This window comes from Hippocampus zosterae, chromosome 1 (assembly GCF_025434085.1).
Source record: "Hippocampus zosterae strain Florida chromosome 1, ASM2543408v3, whole genome shotgun sequence".
Taxonomy (NCBI): Eukaryota; Metazoa; Chordata; class Actinopteri; order Syngnathiformes; family Syngnathidae; genus Hippocampus; species Hippocampus zosterae.
The window spans coordinates 156,182-178,977 of record NC_067451.1 but is presented as its reverse complement, the minus strand read 5'-3'; the positions used below and the strand labels follow the sequence as shown (position 1 = coordinate 178,977).

The window sequence follows — 22,796 nt, the reverse complement described above, 5'->3', positions numbered from 1 at the left end:
GAAAATCGCAGCACCGGCACGAGGACGTTCAAGTGTCGTTCTGCGGGGGGTGTTTGTTTGTTTTTGCGCGGCCGTTGCGGTGAAGCAAAGCCATGCGTGAAAAAGGCTGGCCAGAAAGATAAAAGAAGAAAAAAATGAAATCGCCTTGAGGTGAAAGCGGGAGGAATCCCATCCTGCTCCTTTCTGCGCTTTTCCGAGGTCGGGCTGTTAGCGTGCGCATTAGCCCGGCGGCTGAACCCCCCCCCCCCCCTTCCCCAGAGTCACCCGCTCGTCCAACTTAACGATTAAGAGCGCGGCTAATGAACTGTAGGATTAGCGAGGTGCTAATGGCGGGCGCGCCGGCCGCCTTAAGTGGCGCTTTGTGTCGAGAGGTCGCCGGCCTGCCAGTCCTCCTAAAACCCGCGTCCATCACGCTTTGTTGTTTGTCGCCGGCCGACAAGGAGACACAAACAAATGACTTTGCTTTGAAATGCTTTGAATAGGATCAACCTGAGCGAGTCGCCCTCCCCAGGCTTCGCCGTGGTCCAAAGTCAACCCGGAACGGTCTCCATTTTTCGCCATAAACTCATGGCGCCATAAACGCGCACGCGCGCAAAGAAAGCGGCGTCTTCGAGAGGCGGCGCGTCCCGCGAGGACGTGCTCGGAGTCCGGGCCGGGCGTCCCCCGGCGCGCCGGTTCACCAGGTGTTGTCTGCAACAGGCAATTAGCGGAAGAGGTGTAGCTGTCAATCACGAAGGGGGGTGCGGGGGGGCGGAGGGAGATTAGCCGCTCGGCCGTAATTAGCGAGCTGGAGGCTGGCGGGCCCCCAGGATAAAGGCTTTGCCAATAATGGACCCTCGGGTATTAATTACTGAAGGTCGGAGGCGGAGGAAAGGCCGGGATCTTAGCAGCCGAGCGCGTAAGATGATTGTTTAAATTTCAAAAATAATACTGCGCTGACAGTTGTTGGCCTCCCGCCGGGACGCCGCTACAAGGTAGCTGGCGTAATTAGCTTGAAGAGGAAAGGCCACCGCGCGCCCGCGCACACGCGCACACACGCGCGTACGCGCACGCCTGTTTGTGTGGAAAAACACTCACGTGACGACCACCGGGAGGATAGAGTTGGGGGGGTGGGGGGGAAAAGAACCCCCCAAATCAAAACCAGCAAAAGACAAAGAGGAAGTAGCGAAGAGGCGCAGGGAGGAAGCGCAAGTCAAGCTAACGAAGCAGTCAAGCCGTCGCCGGTCTTAGTCGCGGACGATGAAAAGCACCGTCGTCGTCGTCCGCGTCTTTCAAAATGGCCGACTCCCCGGCGCTTCGCATTGCGTGCGTGTGAATTTGTCAGCAAGTGTGTATTAGCGTGCGCGTCCAATTGCGTTCAATTGCGACGAGTGAGCCGACGACACGCGTTGACACTCTCCATTTGATGGCACAAAATGTGAAACCGACAGCAAGATGAAATCCATCCCCGAGACGACGTCTCCACTCGACCGCCGCGCGCTCGCTAGCGTCCCCGTCGGGTGCCGGTTTTGGCGCGTGGACGCCAACGAGATGAAACACGACGGCGACAAAGCGCCTCACTTTTCTTCCGAGGAGGCGCCAGCTGCGGGCGCGGCACCCCAAGGACGCGTCGCTACGCTAGGATAGCGTTGCACTACAGTGCCGGGGAGGTAAGCGGGCGGGCGGGGGCGGCTGGCGGGGGGGCGTCGCCTTGCCCCGCGCGACTGTGCAACTTTAATGAGGCGACAGCGCGGCTGCTTGACGATTCATCAAACATCTGCGCTGGCAGATGTGAAGAGACGTCGCGCGTCTCCGCCCGTCTGGACGCGCGCACACCAGAGGACCTTTTCCAACACGCACGCACCGAACCACGTGCGGGTGTTCTCCTATTTGTTGCCGGGTAAGGACACCTGACCGGAGCGACCGGGACCGGGATTCTATCGCCCCGCCGCACTTCGGGGGGCCCGATTGACGGAGATCCTGGCGAAGCGCGCGCCCACTTTTCAAGGTCGCGGGCACATTGGGGCCTCATTTCAAGCCAACGGATCCGCTCGCTCGCTCCTTCAACCTTCCGGGACGTGACGGCGCCGAGACGAGACCCCAAGGTCCTCCAATCGGGGCGGGATGGTGTCATCTTTGGAGCCGCCCGGTCCCATCTCAGCTGCCAGTTGAAAACTGCGCCTCAGCGGGGGCGGCTGGGCGGGACCGCACCCGGAAACCCCGCCCATCAACGCCATGACAAAATGATGGCCTCGACGGTGTTTGGCCCTCGGCGGAAACCGCGACCACTCGCGCGGCCTCCCGCAAAAACTCGCCCCCTCCCGGTCCACAAAACCCCACGACGACCGGTCGGAGGCCGGACGAAAAGGCAGAAGCCTTTCAGAAAGAAAACTCGGGGGTTGGGGGGGGGTCCATCCACGCATCCCATTTCTGGAGCGCTCACCCACTCTCCGGCATTTATTTCAAGCGGGCGGCGTTTGGTGTAAAATGGCCCCCACCTGACGCAACGCGGAAGGAGGAAAGCCCCCCCCCCCCCCCCCGCGAGCCAGCGCGCCGCTCATCTGCGCTTCAATAAGCGGCGCACGCGTGACATATTTGGCATGTCCGCGTGCCCATTAAAGATGGAGGCTGCTCACGTCTAATTGTTTTAATTGATTGGTTTTGGGCAAGGGGGGGCGGGGGGGGGGGGCTGCGCTTTGCTGTTTTACTGTCAGCATATGGAGCGCATTTATCACCATTTGCCGCCATCTCGCTCAGCCATGTGATGAACTCATTTGGTACTTTTTTAATCAAACACCCGCTGCGCTCTAATGTGCGAGCCATGCTCGCGGGCTTTGGAAACAGCGCCCCCTACCCCGCGGCTCCCCCCGCCCCGCCGTGGGGAAATAAAGGCAGCGCCAGCGAGGCGGGTGGGGGAGGCGGGGCGGGTCGGCCACCCCGACTCTCGGGCGTCGCCGTCTTTCTTGCGCTTTTGTTGGGAGGAGGGAGGGGTGGGGGGTGTCAAGTTCACCTTCAGGAGTCGAGCGCGTGCCTCGAGTGCCACCGCTCCCCCCCCCCCCCCCCCCGCCCGTTTTCCAAAACACCCGATTCGAGGGGAGCATTCCGAGCATCCCCGCGATTTGAATCAGGCGCGTCGCTCCTGGAAGAGGCGCAAACGGGCAGCACGCCGGCCGGCCCACTTTTAGCCCCCCCCCCCCCCCCCCCGTCACTTCTCCGACCGGATTGCGTCGTCAGAGTCGCTAAGTCGTCAGCTGAGGGTCGTCTCACGTCGTGGCCCGTCGTGAGACGCCGGCGCAATGGCGCGTCAGGAGTGCCCGGGAACGACTCACGTAACAACACCCGCACTGACACACTCAACACAGATTCCGAAACACGCGCACAAACACGCTCGCTTTCAGGAAACACACACTCATACACACATTCACGCACGCAACCGCACACACGTGAAGACACGTACACAATTTAGGGACACACACACACACACACACACACACAGCGAGCAGCGGTGTGGAAGCTGCAAGACGTTGGGGAAATTAACATTAAGATGGAGGGTGGGTGTGGGGGAGTTTTCATGGCGGGAGCGGGGGATGGGGGGGAGGTCGTCAAAAGGCTTGCCAAACCATCTGAGATCTTCCTCCTTCTCATCCTCCTCCTCTTCCTCGCCTTCCATTTTGTTGGCGGCGGCGGCGGCGGCGCGTTTGGGGCCGACCTTCAAACGACGGGCGTCCCGGCGGACGCTCGGCGCATCCCGGGCGCCTCCTTACGGTGGCCGAGACGCGGCGGGCGCTCGCCCATCAAAGACGGCGCGCGGAGGAGGCCGCCGATCGGGACGGCCCGATGAGACTTTTTGGCAATAAATGGCGGGCGCCGACGAAGCCGGCAGCTTCCTGCATAAACATGACTCCGCCGCCGTCGCCGCATAAATCCTGCACCGGCGGCAGGCCTGAGCGGGAATAAATTGCTCACGTCGCACAGGGGGGGTGTTGGTCCGCTTACGGCGAAGGCTCCCGACGTCTGTGCGGCAGACTTGTATACTGCCCGGCAACTATGTCGCACCTGTTTGGTTAGTTTTTTGAAGTCATTTTGCTACCACATAAAGTGAGTGGGGGGGGGGGGGGTAGTAGGAAAACTTCCGCACCACCTCCCACCTCCTCACCAACTCCCTGTTCTCTCTCCAAGCTGCCCCCCGCCCCGTGAGGCCCGGCAGCATCCAAAGCACCGGCGCACTCAGCATCTGCTCGGCGGATGAATAAATGAAGCGCTCCCCGCGCCCGCCCGAGTGACAGCGCTCGGCGTCTTAATTGCCACTGAAAGCCGCCGCAAAAAGCCCCTTTTCGCTGCCTTGCCTCTCCGCCGCCGCTAATTAGCACATTGTGTCCTTAAATGATTCACAAAGCGTGCGCCGCGCCCGCCGCCCGCCATCATTTATTCACGCGCCCAGCGCCACTTTGCGCCAACACGGCCGCCCGAGGTAAATGAATTGAGTCCAATTAGCAGTCGCCGTCACAGCGCATCAGCGTCCGCCGCCTCGCTTTTCCGCCGCCTTGACCGGCGCGTGGGAAAAACATTCCCGGGTCGCTAGCCTTCGCCAAAACCAACGAGCTGCGACCGAAAAGAGCAAAATCCAATCAAAAGGAAAATGCCATCGAGAAAAAAAGGAGAACGGAGCGGAAGTACGTCTTTGCTATTCAAGCTAGCTGCTTGTTCATGCGCGCAAGGCCGCGCGATTTGCTTTGTCGAGTCATCTGCACGCACTCACGCGCGCTGATTTCACAGCTAGCGCCGCCGCCCGCCACTTGCGGCAACGCGCTGGCGAGGCGACACCGAGCCTGACCGCCGACGTTCGTCCGGGCCAAGCCCGCGGCGGTTGCGCCTCGCCCGTCGGGGCTGAGCCTCCTCCGGGAACAACCCGGCCTCCGCTTCCTGTGCGCCGCGTGGGAGTTTTTCCTTTTGGAGAAGAAGAAGAAGAACAATTTGTCTTTTTGCAAATCTCATGTTGGTCTTTGAGGCCCAACGCACGCGGGCACTGGCGCACGTGGGCCCGGTGCGAACAAAAGCCCTCTCTTGCTCGCGCCTCACAGGAAACTTCACAGATGTTCAAGCCCCCCCCCCCCCCCCACAATTGTTGTTGTTGTTTTCTACAAAGGTAGAAAACAAAGCTCGTCGGGACCAAGTTTGTTCTCCCACCAGCACCGCTGAGCTTTTTTGTTTGTGAATATGCAAATGAGTCCATGATGTCATCATTAAGAAGTAGCCCGACAAAAAAAACCAAAAACACGAGAGGGCCTCCGGTACGTCAGGACCGCGGGCTTTCGACAAACCCCTTCGGCCGCGTTGTCCGCGCTGGCTAAAGGAGCCCCAAAGGTTGCCGACAACTCAACCGTGGCGTCATGAGTCCATTTGGAAGGAGGGGTCGCCCCCCCCCCCCCGACTTTGGGAGGTGGCAAATGCAGGCGCAGAAAGTCACTTGAGCCACACTCGCCACCACCGGCGACTTTTCGGTGCACTTCCTGCTTTCAGAGGGCCTTTTGAAGCTCTCGGACCGGAGCGCCCCCGGGTCTGTTCAGGACGGGGCGCCGGTCTGCTCCGCTGTGCTCCGGCACGGCCAATGGCATTGATGGCCAACAGTTGCCTACAAACGGTCGGGATGGGAGATGACTTTTTGATGGCCGCCGCGCTTGAAAAGAGTCGCTGCGGGACGTCCAAAGCGCCGCAAAGAGATCCTGGAAACGACAAAGCGCTCGCCCTGCTCAGAGGCGCTTTTGAAAACGGCTCGTCTCGCTTCCGGGCCAGTTCCGGTCTCGGCTCGTTCGGTCCCGGGCGTCGCGCGGAAAGGAGCGGACGATTCCAAAGCCCGTGGCCGCCCGCGGCCTCCTTTGCCCGTTTCCCGACTTTCCTACGGCGGAGGCGACGGCGGGATTTGGGAGTCGGCCGCGCGGCGCGTTCCGGTCCGGCGCCCGACGCGCATCAACGAGCATGAACGTGCATCATTCATGGCGCTGGAAAAATCCCACGTTTGTTTGAGACAAAACGCGCCATGAATATTTCAATCGACTGCTCGGATAAACAACGGCGACAAAACAGTCGTGAAAAATTTACGCTGATGGACGCGTGCGTCGCCGCCCGAACCAGGCGGAAAGCCAAAAGTGCCGGCGACGACCCGCATATATAATCACGCGCGCGACCTAGCGCTAGCATTAGCGCCACCTGCGTGTGAGCGAGTGAGCGCTTGTGTCTGTGTGCGCGTGAGTGCGAGATTTGTTTCCGTGCGTCGGGGCACGTCTTGACGGGCGAAAAGTATGAAGACGTTTGTCCTCGGGGAGGGGGGGAGGGGGGGATGGCAAAGGCCGCTCGTCCTGGAACGTCACGCCACAAAAAGGATGGAAACGGGCGAGACGGTCACACCCTTGACTTTGCGCCACAGCGGAACGAACGGCATCGGCTCGCCGCGCCGGCGGGACCGGAGGGGCGGACGCCTCCACCGATGACCGACCTCATGGCAAACTTGCCTGGCGGAAGCCAGACTCCGCAGGAAAGTTTGAAAGGAAGACTTTGCCAGTGTGAGACTTCCGTTCTCCTGCTTAAAAACATCCCCAATACTAACGAAATCAAAGAAGAAGAAGAAATGTCGAGTAGAATTCATTGACTCACCAATGTAGTGCCTGTTCACTGAGCTGCAGATCCACGCGAACGTTTTGAAACGCGGCGTAGCTTGCAAGTGGCCAGCCGTGCTCTGATGTTTCCTTGCTGCCTTGCTAAAACAACTTCAAGTAGGGAAATCCAGTGGCAGGTCCGTCTTGAAAATGGTGGGCAAGCAGATCAACGACTTCTCCTTCGGCCATTTTGGGTCAAAAATGGAGCAACAGCTCCCTCTAGCAGGCGCTCATCCGATCGCCGTACGCGCACTTCCGGTGTCGACGTAATGCCGGGGCAGACTCGTGATCTGATTGGCTATTGCAAGCTGACTGCGCCCGTTCATTGACAGCGCACAGGGAGGGGCCTGCTCTGTTTCATCTGAAGGCCCCGAGCAAGTTGAGTTGACGTGGCAACACAAGCTAACTGAAATAGGATTGGTTAAAAACCCTACCATAAGAAATAAGCTATTTAGCGTTATTTAAAATAACATTGAAAGCCACTCGACTAAGTGGAAATAATAGGATGTAAAGAATCATTTTGTTGACATATTTATGAAAATAAGATAAATGAAATGTATGTTTTTCTCAGAAAAGTACATTTATTAAATGTACTTTTCGTTTATGTTTGTTTAGGCCAGCAGAGAAGGCCTTGCTGGCCCTGACTGAATGCATGCTGTGCAGTGCTCAATGCAAGGAGCGGCGCCGAGAGACCAAATAAAAGTCATATTCACGCCAAGGGAGAATTGCTCCCTTTTTCAACCCCCCCCCCCCAAAAAAAAAAAACGTCAAGAGTTCATCTCAAGAAAATAGAAACGGCGCGCAAAGCAAATGTTTTCCATTGATGTTTTTCTTCAGCGTAATTGACACTTTGGGATAAACGTTTGAAACGTTTCCATGTAAACCTTTGAAATGTGTTTATGGATGCTTCCAAAATTAAAGTCGGTCACACGACGACACCTGTCGATTGGTGGCCACGCTCTGCAACGACTCTTAATTGACGCTTCAGAATAAAGGTTTGTTCACAGACCTTTGCAAATCCTGCGACCGTTTGGTTAATTTTATCCGCGTTTGAAATGAAATAACACTTCCAAATAAAGGTTTGCAATTGACCGATTCACTCCCCGACACGAATTTTGCAACTTTTCAATGTACGCTGCCTGACTTCTGATCACGTGACACTCGAAACTCAAGGTTTGCGACTGAACAACTGACACTTCAAAATGAAAGGCGTTGACGCGGCGACGTGATCAACAGCCGCCTGTCCTGGAAAAGCAAAAAGGCGACTCCAATTTTACCCTCGAATCAAACGAGTCCGCATGAAAAACTCCTCGGGAATAGTTCCACCCATGAACAAGTCGTTGAGCGCCATCTGGTGGTCCACTCATACCGTATTTGTGCCGACGTCTGCATTCGTCCGTTGTCAAGGCTGCATTCACTCCTGTCATTTACTGAATTCGTTGTTGTGATTTTTGTCTGTTGAAAAGACATCTTATTCTTAACCAAAATAAAGCCACATCGTGATCGATCAAAATGTGCGGCCCGTCACTTACGTCATCCATGTCAAATTGGCGTCTTATTTCGAATTAAACGACACGTGACGACCGTCGTCTTGATCTTCGCGTGCTCGGGGGTTTATCCCGCTCGCCCGCTCCTGACCCGCTAGGGGGCGCCAAACGACCGCCAAAGTAACGAAGAGGCTCACAGCTCGTCAAGTTGAAGTCAGGCGAAGAAGGACAGTCCAGTGGATTGTTTCCTTTTTCTCTCTTTCTTGATACATTTTGCCTTCAGTGAACATATTCGGACGTTTTTCGCTCGTCTTGTGGTTCAAGTTCATAGCGAAGCGCCACTTTGACTCCGTGAGCTCGGCCGCTCTTTACTCTTTAGAGGTAAATTAGCTCGTTCAGCTAACTATGCTAGCATCAGCATTTCCCACCGGCAGACCGAGTTGCATTCACGGCAATTAAGGCATATTTTGCGGCTGTGTCTGTCTGGGAGTGTGTGTGTGTGTGTGAGGGGGGGTTGGGGGGGGCACGGCACTGCTTGTAAAGGCGCCAGTACTGTATACACCAGCTTGCTCTCGAGTAAAGCCACCTGCTCAGCCTTCAGTCGCTCGGCCCCCAAACCCTGGAACTCACTTCCTCCCGACATTCGTAATATTGACTCTCTTTCCATATTCAAAGCCCACCTATTCAGACTTGCCTATCCGCCGTAAAGCTTTCTTTCTTTCTTTCTTATTTTATCTGCATCTTATTATTGTGCTTGGTTGCAGAGGGCCTTACGAAAGGCGCTTGCTAATGTCATGTATTATTGATTGTTAGGAACCGAGTTTGTGCGTCCAGTCGTCGGCTACTTCTGCAACTTGTGTCGAGCGACCTACGCCGGCGAGGACGAAACCAAAGTGCGGCACTGCAGCAGCCGCCGGCACCACCTCAAGTATCGGGTGAGCGAGACCGGGTCACCCGCCCGCCCGCCCGTCGCTTGGCTTCTTCAAACGCAGCGTTGTCATTTCAGGAGAAAATGCAATCGGCGACCTGAGAGAAGGCCATCCTTCGCCGTCGTCAACGGGTGGCCGACTTTGCCAATAAATGTCACGTGACCTTTGGGGGCGTCAAACGTTTATTTCTTAAAACTTGAAACAAGCTAACTTAAGTTCGCTAACGGATGGCTACCGTGCCAGGCGCGGTTCCCCCGCCCCCGTCTACTCTTTAGGGTCACCTTGGAAAGAAAAAGCAAAATGGCTGCCGCAAAGAGCGAGTCAGGCGCTGGTCTTCTTGGCTGGCTTCTTTTCGGCCGCGCTCGCTTCCTTCTCCAGATGTTTCTGAAAGCGCAAACGCGGAGCGGCTGACGTTAGCGGCCGTTCGCGGCCCGTCGCGCGGCGGCCTCACCTGCAGCTTGTCGTAGTGCGTGCGGCTGCTGCAGTGCGTCTTCTTGGCCGTGTCCTCGTTGGAGTAGAAGAGGAGACAGACGCGGCAGTAGTAGCCCATCTTGATGTGTTCCACACCTGCACAAAGCGCGCCGGAAGCTTCAGCGGGGGGGGGCGCTCGCTCGCGGGCGGGCGGGAAGGCGTCGGCGCCGCTCGCTCACCGATGGCTCTGTCGGGTTCAAACGGCGGCAGCGGCAAAGACGCGGCGGCGGGCGGGGCGGGGCCGGCTCGCTTCTCATTGGTCGACGGCTCCTCCTCCGTCGGCTGCGTCGTCAAAACAAAGAAGAAGAAAAAAAATGAATGGGCGGGCGGCGCGGCAGCGCTGACCAAAGTGACTACCTGAACATCCGGAACATCGGGAATCTTCTCCGGGGGGGCTGCTTCCGTCTTCAGATCCAAGCTCGGCTTGCCCTCTTCTGCTTCCATTTGCTCCTGCGCGTCTTCACATGTTTTTTGCTCGTCTTCAAGCTTCACTTCCGTTCGCTCCTCCGCATCTTCGGGTTTCTTTTGCTCGTCTTCAAGCTTCTCGTCGTGGTCCTCCTCCTCCTCTTTGATGGCTTTTTCCGGTTGCGGCCTCGGCTCCTCCTCTTCCTCCTGGGCCGCCTTGGGCCGCTCTTCCTCCTCCTGGCGTTTGACGTCTTCTTTTGGCTCCTCCTCCGTTTCCTCCGGGCGCGCCTCGTTCTCCTTGATTTTCTTGGCCGGAGGTTCGTCGCAAGGTTTGGAGGACTTTGGCGACGAGCCGCTCGGCCCCCTCTTGGTGGCGCTGGGACAGCTATGTCTGCGCGCGCGGGAACACGGCCAAAGTCACGCGAGGCGCACCGGCAAGCGAACGGGGGCGTTTTCCGGCGCTCACCCGTATTTGAGCTGCGTGTACTTCCTGCTGACGTAAATGAGAAGACGCCGCCCCTTCAACTTTGCCTGGTTGGTTTTGTACGCTTGGGCCATTTGGTCCGCCGCCTCGGCCTTCTCCATCTCCAGGAAACACTGCGCGGGCCAAACGACAACGGAAGCGTTAGCGGCGCTAGCCGGCGGTCGCGGGCGCTGGGCGGGGCGAGCCGCGTACCTCCCTCTTGATGGGGTTGAGGAAGTACTTTTTGACTTTGCCGAAGGGCTCGGCCAATTTGAGGACGTCCTCGTCCTGGAAGGTGCCGTTGGGCAGCTGGCCGACGTACACCACCCTGCTGGCGCCGCACTGCAGGACGGGAGGGGGCGGTCAGCCGCGACGCCGGCCCCAATCCCGTCGCCACGCCGACGAGCTCGCCCTCACCTGGATGGTCGGGTAGGTCAAAGAGTGGTTGACCCTCACCGGGCGGCCGCACACCGACGGCGTGACGTTGCCGTTGTAGAACTTGACCATGGCCCGCGCCTCCTCCTCCGTGCCGAACTGGAGGAAGGCCTGACGGGGAAACGGAGAGTCAAAAAGCGGCGCCGGCCGGCGACAAAAGCGGCGGGGGCGCTACCTCGGGCCTCCAGTCCAGGACCAGATGCTTCACCACCTTCCCGAAGGGCGTGGCCAGTCCCAGCAGCTCGTCCAGGAATTTGTAGCCTCGCCTGAAGCCCAGCACGTTGACCACCCGCAGCCCCTGGCGGGAAGAGAAGCCGGCGCGTGGCTTCAGGCGCTCTGTGGCGCTCGGCTTGGCGCCCGGATACCTACCCCCTTCCTGGATGTGTCTGCGGGAAACAAGAGCGAGCGTCGTCATGGCGTCGACGCCGGCGGTCCCGCCGCGCCTTACCGATGCCGTCCGCCGGTCCTTCGTCCGACGCGTCCTTCTTCTCGTCCTCCTCTGGGAGCTCGTCCAGTGTCACAAAGTCCTCCATGTTCTCCAGGAAGTCATCGCCCTGACCGCACGGTGAGCTCATCAGAGGCGTGGCCGCTTTTTAAGGTCACGCGCATCGTTTACCTCCGCCATTGCCCGCTCAACGCCGCTGGCCGCTTCAGTCGGCCGCTCCTCTGACTCCTCCTCCGGCCCCCGCCGCCCGGCACCGCCCACGTCGGCGGGCGTCTCGTCCGCGCCGCCATCCTTGGCGTCGCCATCCTCGGCGCCGCCATCCCCGTGATCATCGCGAGCCTGTGACGACGTCTCCTTGAGTACAATCCCCCCCACAAGGCCGGCGCGGTTTTCCCGTCACCTCCTGCTGTGCGCCGTCCCGCCCTCCCCCGGGCGGCTCGCCGGGTTCGTCGTCCTGCTCCGCACCGGCGGCGCTCCCACCCTCCTCCGCCTCCCGCACTCCCGCCACTCCCTCGTCGTCCGCCGCCTCCTCGCCCTCCGAAGCCGATTTGGCTCCGCCCTCCCCGTCCCGGCTCCCGGAAGGCGAGCGGGATCGGGACATCCTCCTCTTGGTTGCGGGCGTCCAAGCGCTCCCTCCGCCCGCTTCCTTCTGTCTGCGGTTGATGCTGCGGACGAAGCAGAAGGCGGGCGAGCTGGAGTTGCGTCGCCGCCACCGCCGCCGTGCCGAGCGCGCCGCCGACTCACTTGAGGGTCTTGTACTTTGTGCAGATGTTGAGGCGCACGGCTCGTCCTTTGATGCTGAGCGGATTCAGCGTGTGGTACTTGACCATCATCTCGGCGTCCTCGGGCCTCCCCAGCTGGATGAAGGCCTGGCGAAGACGGACGGCGGCGTGAGTGTGGCCGCCAAGACGATATGCCCCGCCCCCCCTCAAGTCGGACGTCAAGAAAAGCTCGACTTGGCTACGGTTCAGATGTGCTTTCAAAAACCGTCGGCCACTCTGGCGGCACCACCTGCGCGTCTTTCTTGCTAGCGATGAAAAAAGGGGCGTGGCCTGGGCCAAGTAAGACATCATACACGACCAATGGCAGGGCCGTTGGAAGATGCAAAGACTGATCGGGAGAGCATGTGAAAACTCAACCATAAGGTGCCTGACCCCCCCCCCCCCTAACGTTTTCTCAACGGATTTGGCCGATTCCCAAAAATGTCACCTGGTCCGTCAAAAAGAGATGCTTCTCCACGACGCCGAAGCGAGCGGCGACCGTCAGCAGCTCCTTCTTCTTGTCTTCCTCCCGGGGTAAGTTGGAGAAGAAGACCACCTGGCTGCTGCGACGCGGGCCGTCCCAGGACGCTCGGTCCGACGACCGCTCCTCCTTCTGCCGGGCTCGCAAAAAAACGCCGCGTCAGACTTTCGAGCCGAGGCGGGCGCGTGGCGGGGCGGGGCGGCGATGTCACCTGGATGACAATCAGCCGCCTGGACAGGTAGAAGGTGATGGATTTCCCGTAGAGCGTGGCCGGGTTCTGCTGGTAGTAGTTGACCATGTCCATCGCCTCCTCGTGCGTCTCCATCTCCAGGAAGGCCTGCGGACGCGCTGGTGCTTGTGACTGCACACTAGCACCACCTACAGGTAAGGTCAGCTAAAACAAACAAACAAACAAACCATACCTTGGTCTTGAGGACCAGGTGCTCCTGCAGATGCCCGAAAGGTTCGGCGAAGGAGAACAGCGTCTTGACGCTGAGTGGCTTCCTGTCGTATTTGACCACCACCACCCTGCTCCTCAACTGCGGGGAAAGCGCCACGTTTTCATCGGCGTTCTCGCATCATCGCTAAGGAGCGCCAACGTTACCCACGAAACTGACCACGTTGGCTTCCGAGTGGTTCTGCCTGGACATGCCGAGACCCAAACCGGCTCCCGACCCTGACACGCACACCACGACAAAGAAAAAGGAGCGTTGGGCGCCATCGTGCCACTTTTGTCCGAAAGGAGGCGCTCCTCACCCCAACCGGACGGCATCCTGGGCGGCGGGGCGGGCCCCGAGGGGGCGGGACCCAGCAGCCCCGCTGACAGGTTGGTGGACTCCATGATGCCGCTGAAACGCACACCACGTCAACATGGCGAAAGCTCGCAAACGCATGGCTCCCTGCTGGTTTTTAAGGGGGGGGGGCTGCCTGACATTCGTCGCAATGCCAAAAATGAGCGCAGATTATCGGTCAAGCCCGACTAAAGACTCGACTCAATAGCACAAAGACACGTCAGTCGCCAATTGTTTTGTTTCTGAATGTGGAATGTTCTCAATGGAATTTAAAATCTTTCCAAGCGCGCCTTCCGTCTTTGTTTGGAACATTCCAGAAAAGACGTTGGCCAGCGATCACGGCCTCCTACACCTCGGGTGGACCCGCGGCCCCCCATCCGGGTTGACGCGATGGTTACCTTCTGCCGGGAACCCCGCCGATATCCCACTCGGGGTACCTGCAAGGAACAAGGAGACGGACGGCGGTCGTTAAGCCAAAGTCCACCGAAGACGGCGGCGCGTGTGCGGGTGTGCGCGCGACTCACATGGTGACGAGCACACGCCTGTTCTCAGCATGTCGAAGTCCGTTTGTGTGTTGGCTCCACTCCTAGACACGCGCGCACAAAATCAGCCCACACTCACGCCAACCGATCCGCACTCCGGTGTCGGCCCCCCCCCACCCCCACCCCGTGTGCATTCGTGTTTGAAAGTGTCCTTTATCGTTACGTGTGCAAGATCAAAAAGGAAAGCATCCTCGACGGCAAGAAGACCAACGCGGAGGACGGGCGACACAGCGGTCCCGTGTGACTACAAGATGACATGAAGGTGGCGAGGGAGGCGTGGCTTTACTCACCAAGTTGGAATGTACATCAAAGTCACAAAGAGAGCACACGTGTGGGAAGCGGGGGGGCGGGGCTCCCAAGAAATCTTGCACTTTTCCTAGCGACGGGGAGCCCTGCCTGCGCTGCGGGAAGGCGGCCTGGGACAGCGACCCCCCCTGCGGAGCGCCGTAGGAATCGCGGTGCGAAAGCTCCCCGTACGACCTCTCCCGGCCCCCGCCGAAATTCAAGCCCGCGGCGGCGCGGCCGGCGGAAGCGAAGCCAAAGTCCGACGAGCCCGAAGCCTGAGAGAAAGAGGGGCCGCCGCCGCCGCCCATCCTGCCCCCGTCGTCCCAGCCGGAGGAGGGCCCCCGGCCCGCCTTGCGCTTCTTGAGCTGCAGGAGGATTTGCGGGAGCGTCTCCACGCTGATGTCCTCCTCGGGGATCTGAGCCAGAACGTCCAGATCGGAGGGGGACAGCCCCAAGCTGGCGAAAAGCTTCATTGTGCCGCCAAGATGGCCGCCGCGGGGCATGAGCGCGCCGCCCTCCCGGTCGTCGGCGCCTTCTCCTTCGCGGTCGCCGCCCATCCCCACAACGCCGCCGCCGCCCCCCATAGGGCGCACGGGCCGCCGCTCGTTCATGCCGAAGCTTAAGGACTCGAGGGCCGCGGCCGTGGCGGCCAGGTGGCCCCGTCCAGCCGCGAAGCCTTTCGGAGGGCCCTCCATCGCAGGTCAAAGACGACGAGAACAAGTTCAAGAGGCGTCCGGCGCCAAGTCAAGTCTGGAGCAATGAGGCGAGCGGAGCCCTGAAAGACAGTGAAGGACAAGCAGACGTTGTGCTCTTCGCTCGTGCCCGCACTCGCGGCCGCCCCCGGGCCGGCCGCGGCAACGCGAGCGTGAGCATGGGGACGGCAACGGGCGTACAAACATCCTCCGCAGACAACCGAAGCAAGGGAGGAGGAAAGGAGGGGAGGGGCACGCGCTCAGGGAGCCGCTTCGGTACAAAGCGAGAACGTCTTGGTCGTCGAGAATCAACGGGAGACGATGGATCGATCGATCCAAAGCGCGCCGGATGCGCAGCAAGGCGACTTGCGGTCGGTCGACGCGTTCGAACGTGCAAGCAGACGTGCTAGCGATTGTTTAGCAGAAGTGCGAACAGCTCCGATGCGTTGACCTTAAGCGGGCGAGCGAGGCGCCCGCTCGAGGTCGCCGCGGCACTTAAGCCGCGGACAAGTAAGTCTGAGCTTCCGCCTTCAAATGCACAATAGTGGAAAAGAGAAGAAATTCAAGGGAGCGTCGCCAGAGCTAACGTTAGCATTAGCCCGTGGGGAAAAACGCCCGTTAGCCACAGACAGCTAACGCTAGCGGCGTGAATGTTCTTCGATCAATGCAACCCTAGAAACGTAACGTGCAGCTAGACGGTAGAAAGCGTGAAATGTTTAACGCTCAAGTCTTCCTACCCGTCTTTGTGTCGCCTGCCTGTTTTGAGAGCTGTGAAATGTGCCGAAGCCACCACCCGAACTCTCGCGATATGTCCTCCCCTCGTCGGTGACGTCACAGGCGGCCTTTATTTCGGTCCGAAGCGCATCTCTGTAAATACCGCTGCTAATTAAATAAACAAATATGCCAGATATAAAATAGAAAAGGGGAAACGCAAGAGGATAATAAAACAAATCAAACGACGAATTCATGAGAATGCCAGGCCTCCGAAAAACTCAAGCAGACTTGGTTTTGCTCGGCTCGGTTCAACTTGAGTTGTCTTTTTTCCGACGCTCCTCCTCTGCTTTCTTTTCGTTGGCCGGCCGGGTACGTGAAGGCCCCATCGCGATTTGAGCCAATCGCAAGCGAGCAGCGCGTGACGTCGGCCTGGTAAACAAACAGGAGCCTGGCGGCCATTGCGGTCCCGAGCGCGACACAAAGCACCGTCCAAGCAACATTCGTGGTAAGGACACACCAAGCGAGTCGTTTTGGGGACATCTGATCCCACTGACGCGCTGTTGGGGGGGGGTCACACGACGACGTTTGTCGCGCTGTAATCAATTGCAAATAGTTCGCCGCTGTTCTTACGCAGATTTCTTTTCGGCTATTTCTACTCTAGTGTTGATTCCTTTTGGCGACCTCTTTTTTCCCCTCCTATTCCCTATTCAGTATTCATCGAGATAGAGCTGCACTTTTATTCCTTATTGACTAGCTAAGGCAGCTTTATTTAAATTGCGCTTTTCATCAGTGGATGAAAAGTACAATACTGTACAACATTCAAAAGCATGTACAAACAAAACGGGGAAATATATTTCAAAGCAAAATCAAGAAACAAAAGGTTGTTGTCTGTAATTACCAATAGAATTAATAGAGATTTTGGAAAATGATGTCGAACGACGCGGCGCAATTGAACAATGATGCCCCAGGTCAGGTTGACTTGACGGTTGAGATCTTGATGGAAATCCGAAAAAAAAGGTGGGATAGCAGAAACCATCATCCAGAGAAGCAAGATATTCCCGTAAAGGGCACATCGGCGTGTCCTTATATTGATGACGACGGAATCAATTGCCTTTTTGTGTGAAGGCCCCGCTGCACTCGTGCCACCCGTGCCCTTGTCAGGAGCGGCGCCATGAAAGACCCGAGGCTAAATCACGCCGGCGCCAGCGGCAAAGGCGCCCCGAGCGTGCACAGCGGCCCGCCGGATTCCGACCCCTTCGCCGAGTACATGTGGATGGAGCACGAGGAGGAGTTCGACAGGCAGGTGAGGCGAGCCGCCCCGGCGTGACGTGAGGTGGCGTCGGCCGCCGCCTGCTGATTGTTTGTGGGCTGCGATGCCGCCGAGGTGGAGGAGGAGCTGTGGGAGGAGGACTTCATGGAGCGCTGCTTCCAGGAGATGCTGGATGAGGAAGAGGCGGCGGAGTGGTTCGTCCCGGCCAGAGACCTGCCGGATGCCCGCGGCCAGAGGGCGGATCGGCCGACGGTGAGACAGTCGCGTTTGTTTTGTCTGACCTGACTTGCATCTCTTTTGGGAGATGCGAGTCGTCATTCGGATAGTTTGATTTATTGCTTTGCTTTGGCTCGAGAGGCCAACCAAACTTGAGTCCCGTCAACCCTTTCAGCGACGGCCCAGACGCAAATGATTCTGCAACGGTACTCGCAGCACTATATTCATCTGATTTTAAGAGATCCTATATTTGTCCCACACTGGGGACATTTACAGTCATTATTATTAGTAGTGGAAATTATTAGTGCTGTACTGATAATCTCAGAGGAGTTAAGATGCTATTATGGGTCTCCAAACTTTAACGAGACATCCATCCATCAATTCTCCAATCTGCTTGATCCTCACACGGGTCGCGGAGGTGCTGGAGCCTGTCCCAGCTGTCTTCGGGCGCTAGGCGAGGGACACCCTGAACCGGTTGCCAGCCCATCGCAGAGACAAACAACCATCTGCGCTCACACTCACACCTCGGGACAATTTGGAGTGTTCAATCAACCTGTCGTGCATGTCTTTGGAATGTGGGGGGGGGGGGGGGGCATAAAAACTCCACACAGGGAGACCGGAACTGGAATTGAACCCAGTACCCCTGCACTGTGAGGTCGACGCGCTAACACTGGACCGCCGGGCCCCCTTTCGGCACATCATCTTCAAAATCATTCAAATTTTTTTTTAATTTAGCACCTTGCTGCCTAGGCCACCTGGGGGCAGTAGAGGACAGACAGATAAATACCCTGCTCACTCTTCAGACTGCAGTGGCACGTGTCCTGTTGCTTGAAGTGTTCAAGGACAGCAGCGTAGATGCTCGTCAAACAGCCTGAAGCCTGTTTTTATCTGGACTATCTGACAAATGTTGTCAAATGAGTCGAGTTCACTGCCACCAAAAAGCACCCATGCCTCCAATTTGGGGAGCTCGCAAGTGGCAGGAGTATTTGTGCTCTCCCCCCAGCAGAGGGCGATGTCTGACTTGAGCGTTTGTCGCGGCCTTGCAGACCAACATCCCGAGCGTCCTGAACCCCGATGCCAAGGAGTTCACACCGGGCATCCAGAAGCACGCCATGTGACCGAACGCGGGCACGTCATGCGCAAGATGGCCGCGGCGTCACCGCCCGATGGAGTGCGGGCGTGTCGGCTCGATTGGCTGCCATGCCGCCGGTGCGTTACGTCACGTTCACGTGGTGATGTCTGCTTGCTTGAAAATTTTTGTGGCTGCAGGGGGGGTGGGGGGGGCGTGCTACCCACAATGCTTTGCTGCCGCACAAAAGGTGCAAAACTAATGTAGGGGAAGCAAAAAGACAAAATGGTGTAAAAACAAATCTATTTTTGAAAATAAACGTTTATCGAAGAAAAGAGACAGCCTTGTTTTTGAACAGAACATTTGCGGTCAGTTGGTGACCACGCAAGCTCGCCCAACAATTCGCTCAAATGGCAGCTTTTATGTCATGGAGCGCTCGCCCGAGTTCGGCTGGTGTTCCAATACACTTTGACTTCCTCCGGAGAGGAAATGCTGGTCACTTTTCTGATGTCCTTGCACCGTTTGTCCACGAGATGAAGCTTTGCCTCCATTCAGCCATTTCTCAATTGGCGCGCTTACGTCATGGTGATCTCGTGATTTTCCAACCCCCCGCCGTTTGAATTCCCGTCTCTAGAGCGCCCCCTGGGCTAGCTTGCCAAAGAGCTGGCGCCTCTGCACGGGCGTCAAGTTCTCGCAACTCTCCAGCAGGTTGGCCAAGACCAGCGTCCGCTGGATGCCGGTGGACTTGACCCACAGCCGACCGTTCATCCCCACCACCATCTCGCACGGGAACAGCTGCTCCAGCTCCGCCCGCAGATCACTCTGGGGGGCCAACAACCTGGGGGGCATACTTTACATGAGGCGCAGCAATGGTAAATGTAAAACAAAAGTAGCGATTGGTGAGTCGCGAGCGAATCCGAATCACACGATTCCTGCCTTACAGAATGGGTCACTCATTCACGACTCCCCAATGGCTCCTTTTCAGTGGACCATCATTTCAATCGCCCTGTAGGAAGAGTGCACACATACCGCCTGGCGAGACCCAGCGAGACTCTGAAAAGGAGACCGCCCGCTCCAAACACTCCCATCCCGTTGGCCCGGCCCGCGCTGTCCACACACACCAGCTCCGCCTCCATGTCCTTATTAGCTACGATCAGTTGCGCAAACAGCAGGTCGCCCACCTAAAGCAGGCAGAGTCGGGAGTCGGTTCACACAGGCGTCCGGTCGATGGGCGGCGTTCGCGGTACCTCTTCCACCTGGCGTCAACGCACCTGGACGTTGGGTCGGTTCCTCTTGGTGGCGCCTTCGAAGGCCAAATACGATATAGACGCCTGTTCGCTTCCGCCGATGTCCACCTTGAACACGTCGCCGGATTTAGACGTCACGATGCCGATAACCGTCTCTCCTTTGGCGGGAACGTACTGAACACGCACACACACACACAGACGTTTACTGTACTCGCACTCACCCCCCAGCAGCATGCTTGACAAGGGTTTGTTCCTCTGAGGGAACGAAACTCCTTTCAAATAGGAGGCGTCGGTAACACGACCCTGCCCTAGTAGCCGTTAGGTGTAAAACATCGTTTAAATCTCAACTGTACCGTAATTCTGTTCTTTCGAGCGGCCGAATAAGATTCGAATGCATTTTTGTCGTGATTTTCCACATGACGTTGCTAAAAACGCGTCCATGTCCACTTTGGCAACATCGTTACTCTTCTGGAACGAACCGAAACAATCAATCAACGATTCTATTGGGATTTTATCCTCCGTGCGTGTTCGCCCTCGCAGTTGTCGCCTGTCGATGACGTCGCCTCACGCTCCAGACTAACATTCAGACGAGGAAGATTGGCAACGGGGTACATTCGCGGCGCGTGTCGTGTATCGCTCGTCACCCTTTTGTGCTGGGCGTCCATCCAGAACATGTTGGGCTCCTTGTGTCGCAGCAGCCCGCTTTTATACACCAGCAGGCGGTCGCCGGAGCGCCGCAGCCCGGGCCCGCAAACCACCTTGTCCGCCTTGGAGGGGCCCGCCAGCGAGATGGTGTCGGCGCCGGCCGTGTCCAAGCAGAACTCGTCGCCCGGCAGCAGAACCGAGCCCACTTTGGCTTTTAAGCGAGACAACATTCTGGCGTTCGCGCTCGCACGCGTCCCGGCCGTCTGGCTGTTGATGCGGCGAAACGGCTCGCGGTCGCAGCGGCACCTCGCGGGCTGGAGGAGCAATCACACAAAGTCACGTGCTCGTGATGCGGCGCGGCACCGATGCCGACATGTTGGAGCGGTATTCGAAACGTCGTGTCTTGTTTAGAGAGAGTAAAGCGAGACGTGAAGTGTTTTGAAACAGCAGAATGTGGCAGACGCTCAAAAGCAATTGCGAACTATTCAAGTCCAAGTTTCCGTACTTATTCACAATATTACAGCAACGTTTTTGATTCAGTGGTCGGCTAGATTGTGTATGGGTGTGTACATGGGTCATTGTCAGTCAATATTAATCACTCAAGTCATAACACGTAATCTCAAGGCAATTTTCTACATGTAGCAGGTCGGGAATTTCACTTCTCATACTGCCTGAGCGTTGGTTTTAGAGCCAAAGGAGGAAATGTTGTGCGCGCGCGTGCATTATCCAATGACAATGTTGACTCTGAGATGCGACAGCAGAATAAATGTCAGAAAAGAGACGAAACAGAAGCGACTATCTTTTTTTTTTTAATTGACACATTTTTGCGTGCAAGAAACATCTTAATTCACATTACACACGTGTCGAAGCAAAATGTAAAACGGTGGTAAACATGTTCAGGTATTCATGTCCACCAAGTGACGCTGTTCCGTTTTGCCTTTGATGAAATTGTTGCCGTGGATGCGAGGGAGGGTCTGAAGGACGTCCCGGGAAGTCCACGCTCATCTTTGACATGAGCGGACGAGGCAACCTTGGACTTTGCCATCGAGGTGGCGAGCGGATGCGGTCACGTGACTCGTCGTCCGGTGCGAACGTACGAGCTCGGTGGCACGACGACACTCAGATCCTGACAGAGTTCCGCGCGGAGACGGACAACAGGGTGACTTTTGTCCCGGGCCCGGACGAGGAGTAGGACGCCTCGCGGGGCGCTTGGTCCGGCGGCGGAGCGCCTCCCCGGCAGCGTAGCGCGCCTCTGGCCTTTTCCCTGAAATCGGCCGACACGTAGTAGAAGATGAAAGGGTCCGCGCAGCTGCTGAAGGCGCTGAGGGCCAAGCTGAGCACGTACGGCACGTAGACGTCTTGGCCGAGGCCGTCGCCGTCGGCCGCGTAGGTGAGGAGGAGCAGGACGTTGCTGGGCAGCACGCAGACCACAAACACCAGCAGCACCAGCAGCGTGACCCGCACGGCGCGGGCGTAGCGCTCGCCCTCGGCCAGCAGCGCCCGCAGGACGCCGCAGTGGCAGAACACGATGACGGCGAAGGGCAGCAAGAAGCCCAGCGTGAAGAGGGTGGCGAAGTAGGGCAGGAAGAAGTTCTCCTGCTCCCGCTGGGGCAGCGCGTCGTGGCAGGTGGTGATGCGGGGCCGCTCCAGCGCGTACGTCTGCTGCGACAGCAGCAGCGGCAACATGGCCGCCGCCACCGCCGCCCACACCGCCGCCGTCATCCGCAGCGACGTCCGCCGGCCGCGCAGGGTCTTGGCGCCGAACGGGTGCGCCAGGGCCACGTAACGGTCCAGGGCCACCAGCGCCAGGCACAGCACCGACCCGTACATGTTCCCGTAGAAGATGGCCGTGACCGTGCGGCACAGGGCCTCGCCCAGGTCCCAGTGGCTCCCTCGCAAGTGGTACGCGATGCGGAAGGGCAGCGCCAGCAGCAGCAGGGAGTCCGCCGCCGTCAGGTTGATGAGCAGCACGGTGGACGGGAGGCGCTCGGTCCTGAAGGCCAGGATCCAGAGGGCCAGCAGGTTGGCCGGCAGACCCAAGACCAAGGCCAGGAGGTAGAGCCCCGGGAGGTACAGCGTGGTGGCCGGGGCCTGGATCTCCTTCGCCTGTTTGTCGTTCAGAGCGCTGGCGTTGCACGACACCTTCAGCCGGAAGGCCCGGAGACCTGCGCGCACCCCCCAAACGGCTCGGTCAAAACAAAGCGAGTCCGGTTACGTTTCGGCCTCCGCACGAGCAACGCCGCCATCGACGGAACGCCGGTCCTAAGTCTCTCTCTCTCTCTCTCTGCACTTGCACTGCTCCCCTGTCATGTGGTGTTCCACAGGGCTCAATTCTGGGGCCTCAGCTTTTCTCACTGTATCTGCTCCCGTTGGGTTCCGTCTTAAGGAAACATGGTATTACCTTCCACTGCTATGCAGAAGACTGCCAGATCTATGTCCCACTGAGCTAGAAAGACACCTTCTCATTATGGCCACTCCTATTCCGGTCTGGAAGAAATCAAAACCTGGATGGCACAAAATGTCCTGAAATTCAACAAAAAGAGGACAGAGGTGATATTGTTTGGTCCCAGTGGCCCTTGTACATCCCATCCTGTAGACTTGGGCCCCCTGTCTGCTTATCTCAAGTCAACAGTCTGAAACTTGGGCCTTAAACTGGACGGTGATTTCAAACTGGATCGGCAAATTGGTGCCGTTGTTCAATCCAGCTTCTTTCACCTTCGACAGCTGGCCAAAATAAAACCTCTCCTCTCACATGAACACTTTGAGACGCCTGCTCTCTCAAACGTCATCACAACACGTTTCTATCTGGACCTGCA

At 57.9% G+C, this 22,796-nt stretch overlaps 4 protein-coding genes across 6 annotated transcripts in view; 1 reads left to right on the top strand and 3 right to left on the bottom strand.

Moving 5' to 3' along the window:
• Window positions 1-9,214: 9,214 nt before the first annotated feature.
• Window positions 9,215-15,673, bottom strand: matr3l1.2 (matrin 3-like 1.2). Of its 2 annotated transcripts, none has more exons than XM_052065325.1 (21): window positions 14,133-15,673; window positions 13,825-13,886; window positions 13,699-13,737; window positions 13,266-13,357; window positions 13,127-13,185; window positions 12,932-13,048; window positions 12,721-12,846; window positions 12,477-12,641; window positions 12,012-12,136; window positions 11,668-11,932; window positions 11,439-11,606; window positions 11,271-11,376; window positions 11,192-11,208; window positions 10,998-11,120; window positions 10,805-10,933; window positions 10,601-10,729; window positions 10,391-10,521; window positions 9,877-10,315; window positions 9,699-9,801; window positions 9,500-9,615; window positions 9,215-9,455 (listed from the first exon to the last, which is right to left on the bottom strand). In XM_052065325.1, the coding sequence occupies exons 1-21, from the start codon at window positions 14,820-14,822 to the stop codon at window positions 9,255-9,257; spliced, it is 3,402 nt and encodes a 1,133-aa protein (XP_051921285.1). In that variant the 5' UTR covers window positions 14,823-15,673; the 3' UTR covers window positions 9,215-9,254. The 2 variants fall into 2 exon arrangements, with proteins under 2 accessions (XP_051921285.1, XP_051921294.1); XM_052065334.1 differs by having other exon boundaries at window positions 9,277-9,432; window positions 14,133-15,667.
• Window positions 15,674-15,921: 248 nt separating this feature from the next.
• LOC127600878 (polyadenylate-binding protein-interacting protein 2-like) lies at window positions 15,922-18,423 on the top strand. The gene is made up of 4 exons (XM_052065767.1): window positions 15,922-16,038; window positions 16,659-16,836; window positions 16,918-17,055; window positions 18,066-18,423. Exons 2-4 carry the CDS (start codon window positions 16,705-16,707, stop codon window positions 18,135-18,137), a joined length of 342 nt encoding a protein of 113 aa, XP_051921727.1. The 5' UTR covers window positions 15,922-16,038; window positions 16,659-16,704; the 3' UTR covers window positions 18,138-18,423.
• On the bottom strand, window positions 18,274-20,282 carry exosc3 (exosome component 3). Its single transcript, XM_052065705.1, has 4 exons — window positions 19,980-20,282; window positions 19,360-19,509; window positions 19,118-19,269; window positions 18,274-18,926 (listed from the first exon to the last, which is right to left on the bottom strand). The coding sequence occupies exons 1-4, from the start codon at window positions 20,208-20,210 to the stop codon at window positions 18,719-18,721; spliced, it is 741 nt and encodes a 246-aa protein (XP_051921665.1). The 5' UTR covers window positions 20,211-20,282; the 3' UTR covers window positions 18,274-18,718.
• A 484-nt stretch (window positions 20,283-20,766) lies between these two features.
• Window positions 20,767-22,796, bottom strand: part of LOC127600757 (proteinase-activated receptor 4-like) — a 38,473-nt gene continuing 36,443 nt past the window's right edge. For both annotated transcript variants that reach the window (XM_052065553.1, XM_052065545.1), the window contains one exon: window positions 20,767-22,145. In XM_052065553.1, coding sequence (XP_051921513.1) covers window positions 21,100-22,145 — 1,046 coding nt within the window. In that variant the 3' untranslated portion in view covers window positions 20,767-21,099. The remainder of the gene's footprint in view (window positions 22,146-22,796) is intronic.

Coding starts and splice junctions, on each gene's coding strand:
- LOC127600878 (XM_052065767.1), top strand. CDS start 16,705: ATGAAAGACCCGAGGCTAAATCACGCCGGCGCCAGCGGCAAAGGCGCC. Junction 16,837..16,917: donor AGGAGGAGTTCGACAGGCAG/GTGAGGCGAGCC, acceptor GATGCCGCCGAG/GTGGAGGAGGAGCTGTGGGA. Junction 17,056..18,065: donor AGAGGGCGGATCGGCCGACG/GTGAGACAGTCG, acceptor GCGGCCTTGCAG/ACCAACATCCCGAGCGTCCT.
- exosc3 (XM_052065705.1), bottom strand. CDS start 20,210: ATGTTGTCTCGCTTAAAAGCCAAAGTGGGCTCGGTTCTGCTGCCGGGC. Junction 19,510..19,979: donor TGGACGCCCAGCACAAAAGG/GTGACGAGCGAT, acceptor GTGCGTGTTCAG/TACGTTCCCGCCAAAGGAGA. Junction 19,270..19,359: donor GGAACCGACCCAACGTCCAG/GTGCGTTGACGC, acceptor TGCCTGCTTTAG/GTGGGCGACCTGCTGTTTGC.
- matr3l1.2 (XM_052065325.1), bottom strand. CDS start 14,822: ATGGAGGGCCCTCCGAAAGGCTTCGCGGCTGGACGGGGCCACCTGGCC. Junction 12,642..12,720: donor GGCGGCTGATTGTCATCCAG/GTGACATCGCCG, acceptor CGAGCCCGGCAG/AAGGAGGAGCGGTCGTCGGA. Junction 11,933..12,011: donor ACAAAGTACAAGACCCTCAA/GTGAGTCGGCGG, acceptor CTTCGTCCGCAG/CATCAACCGCAGACAGAAGG.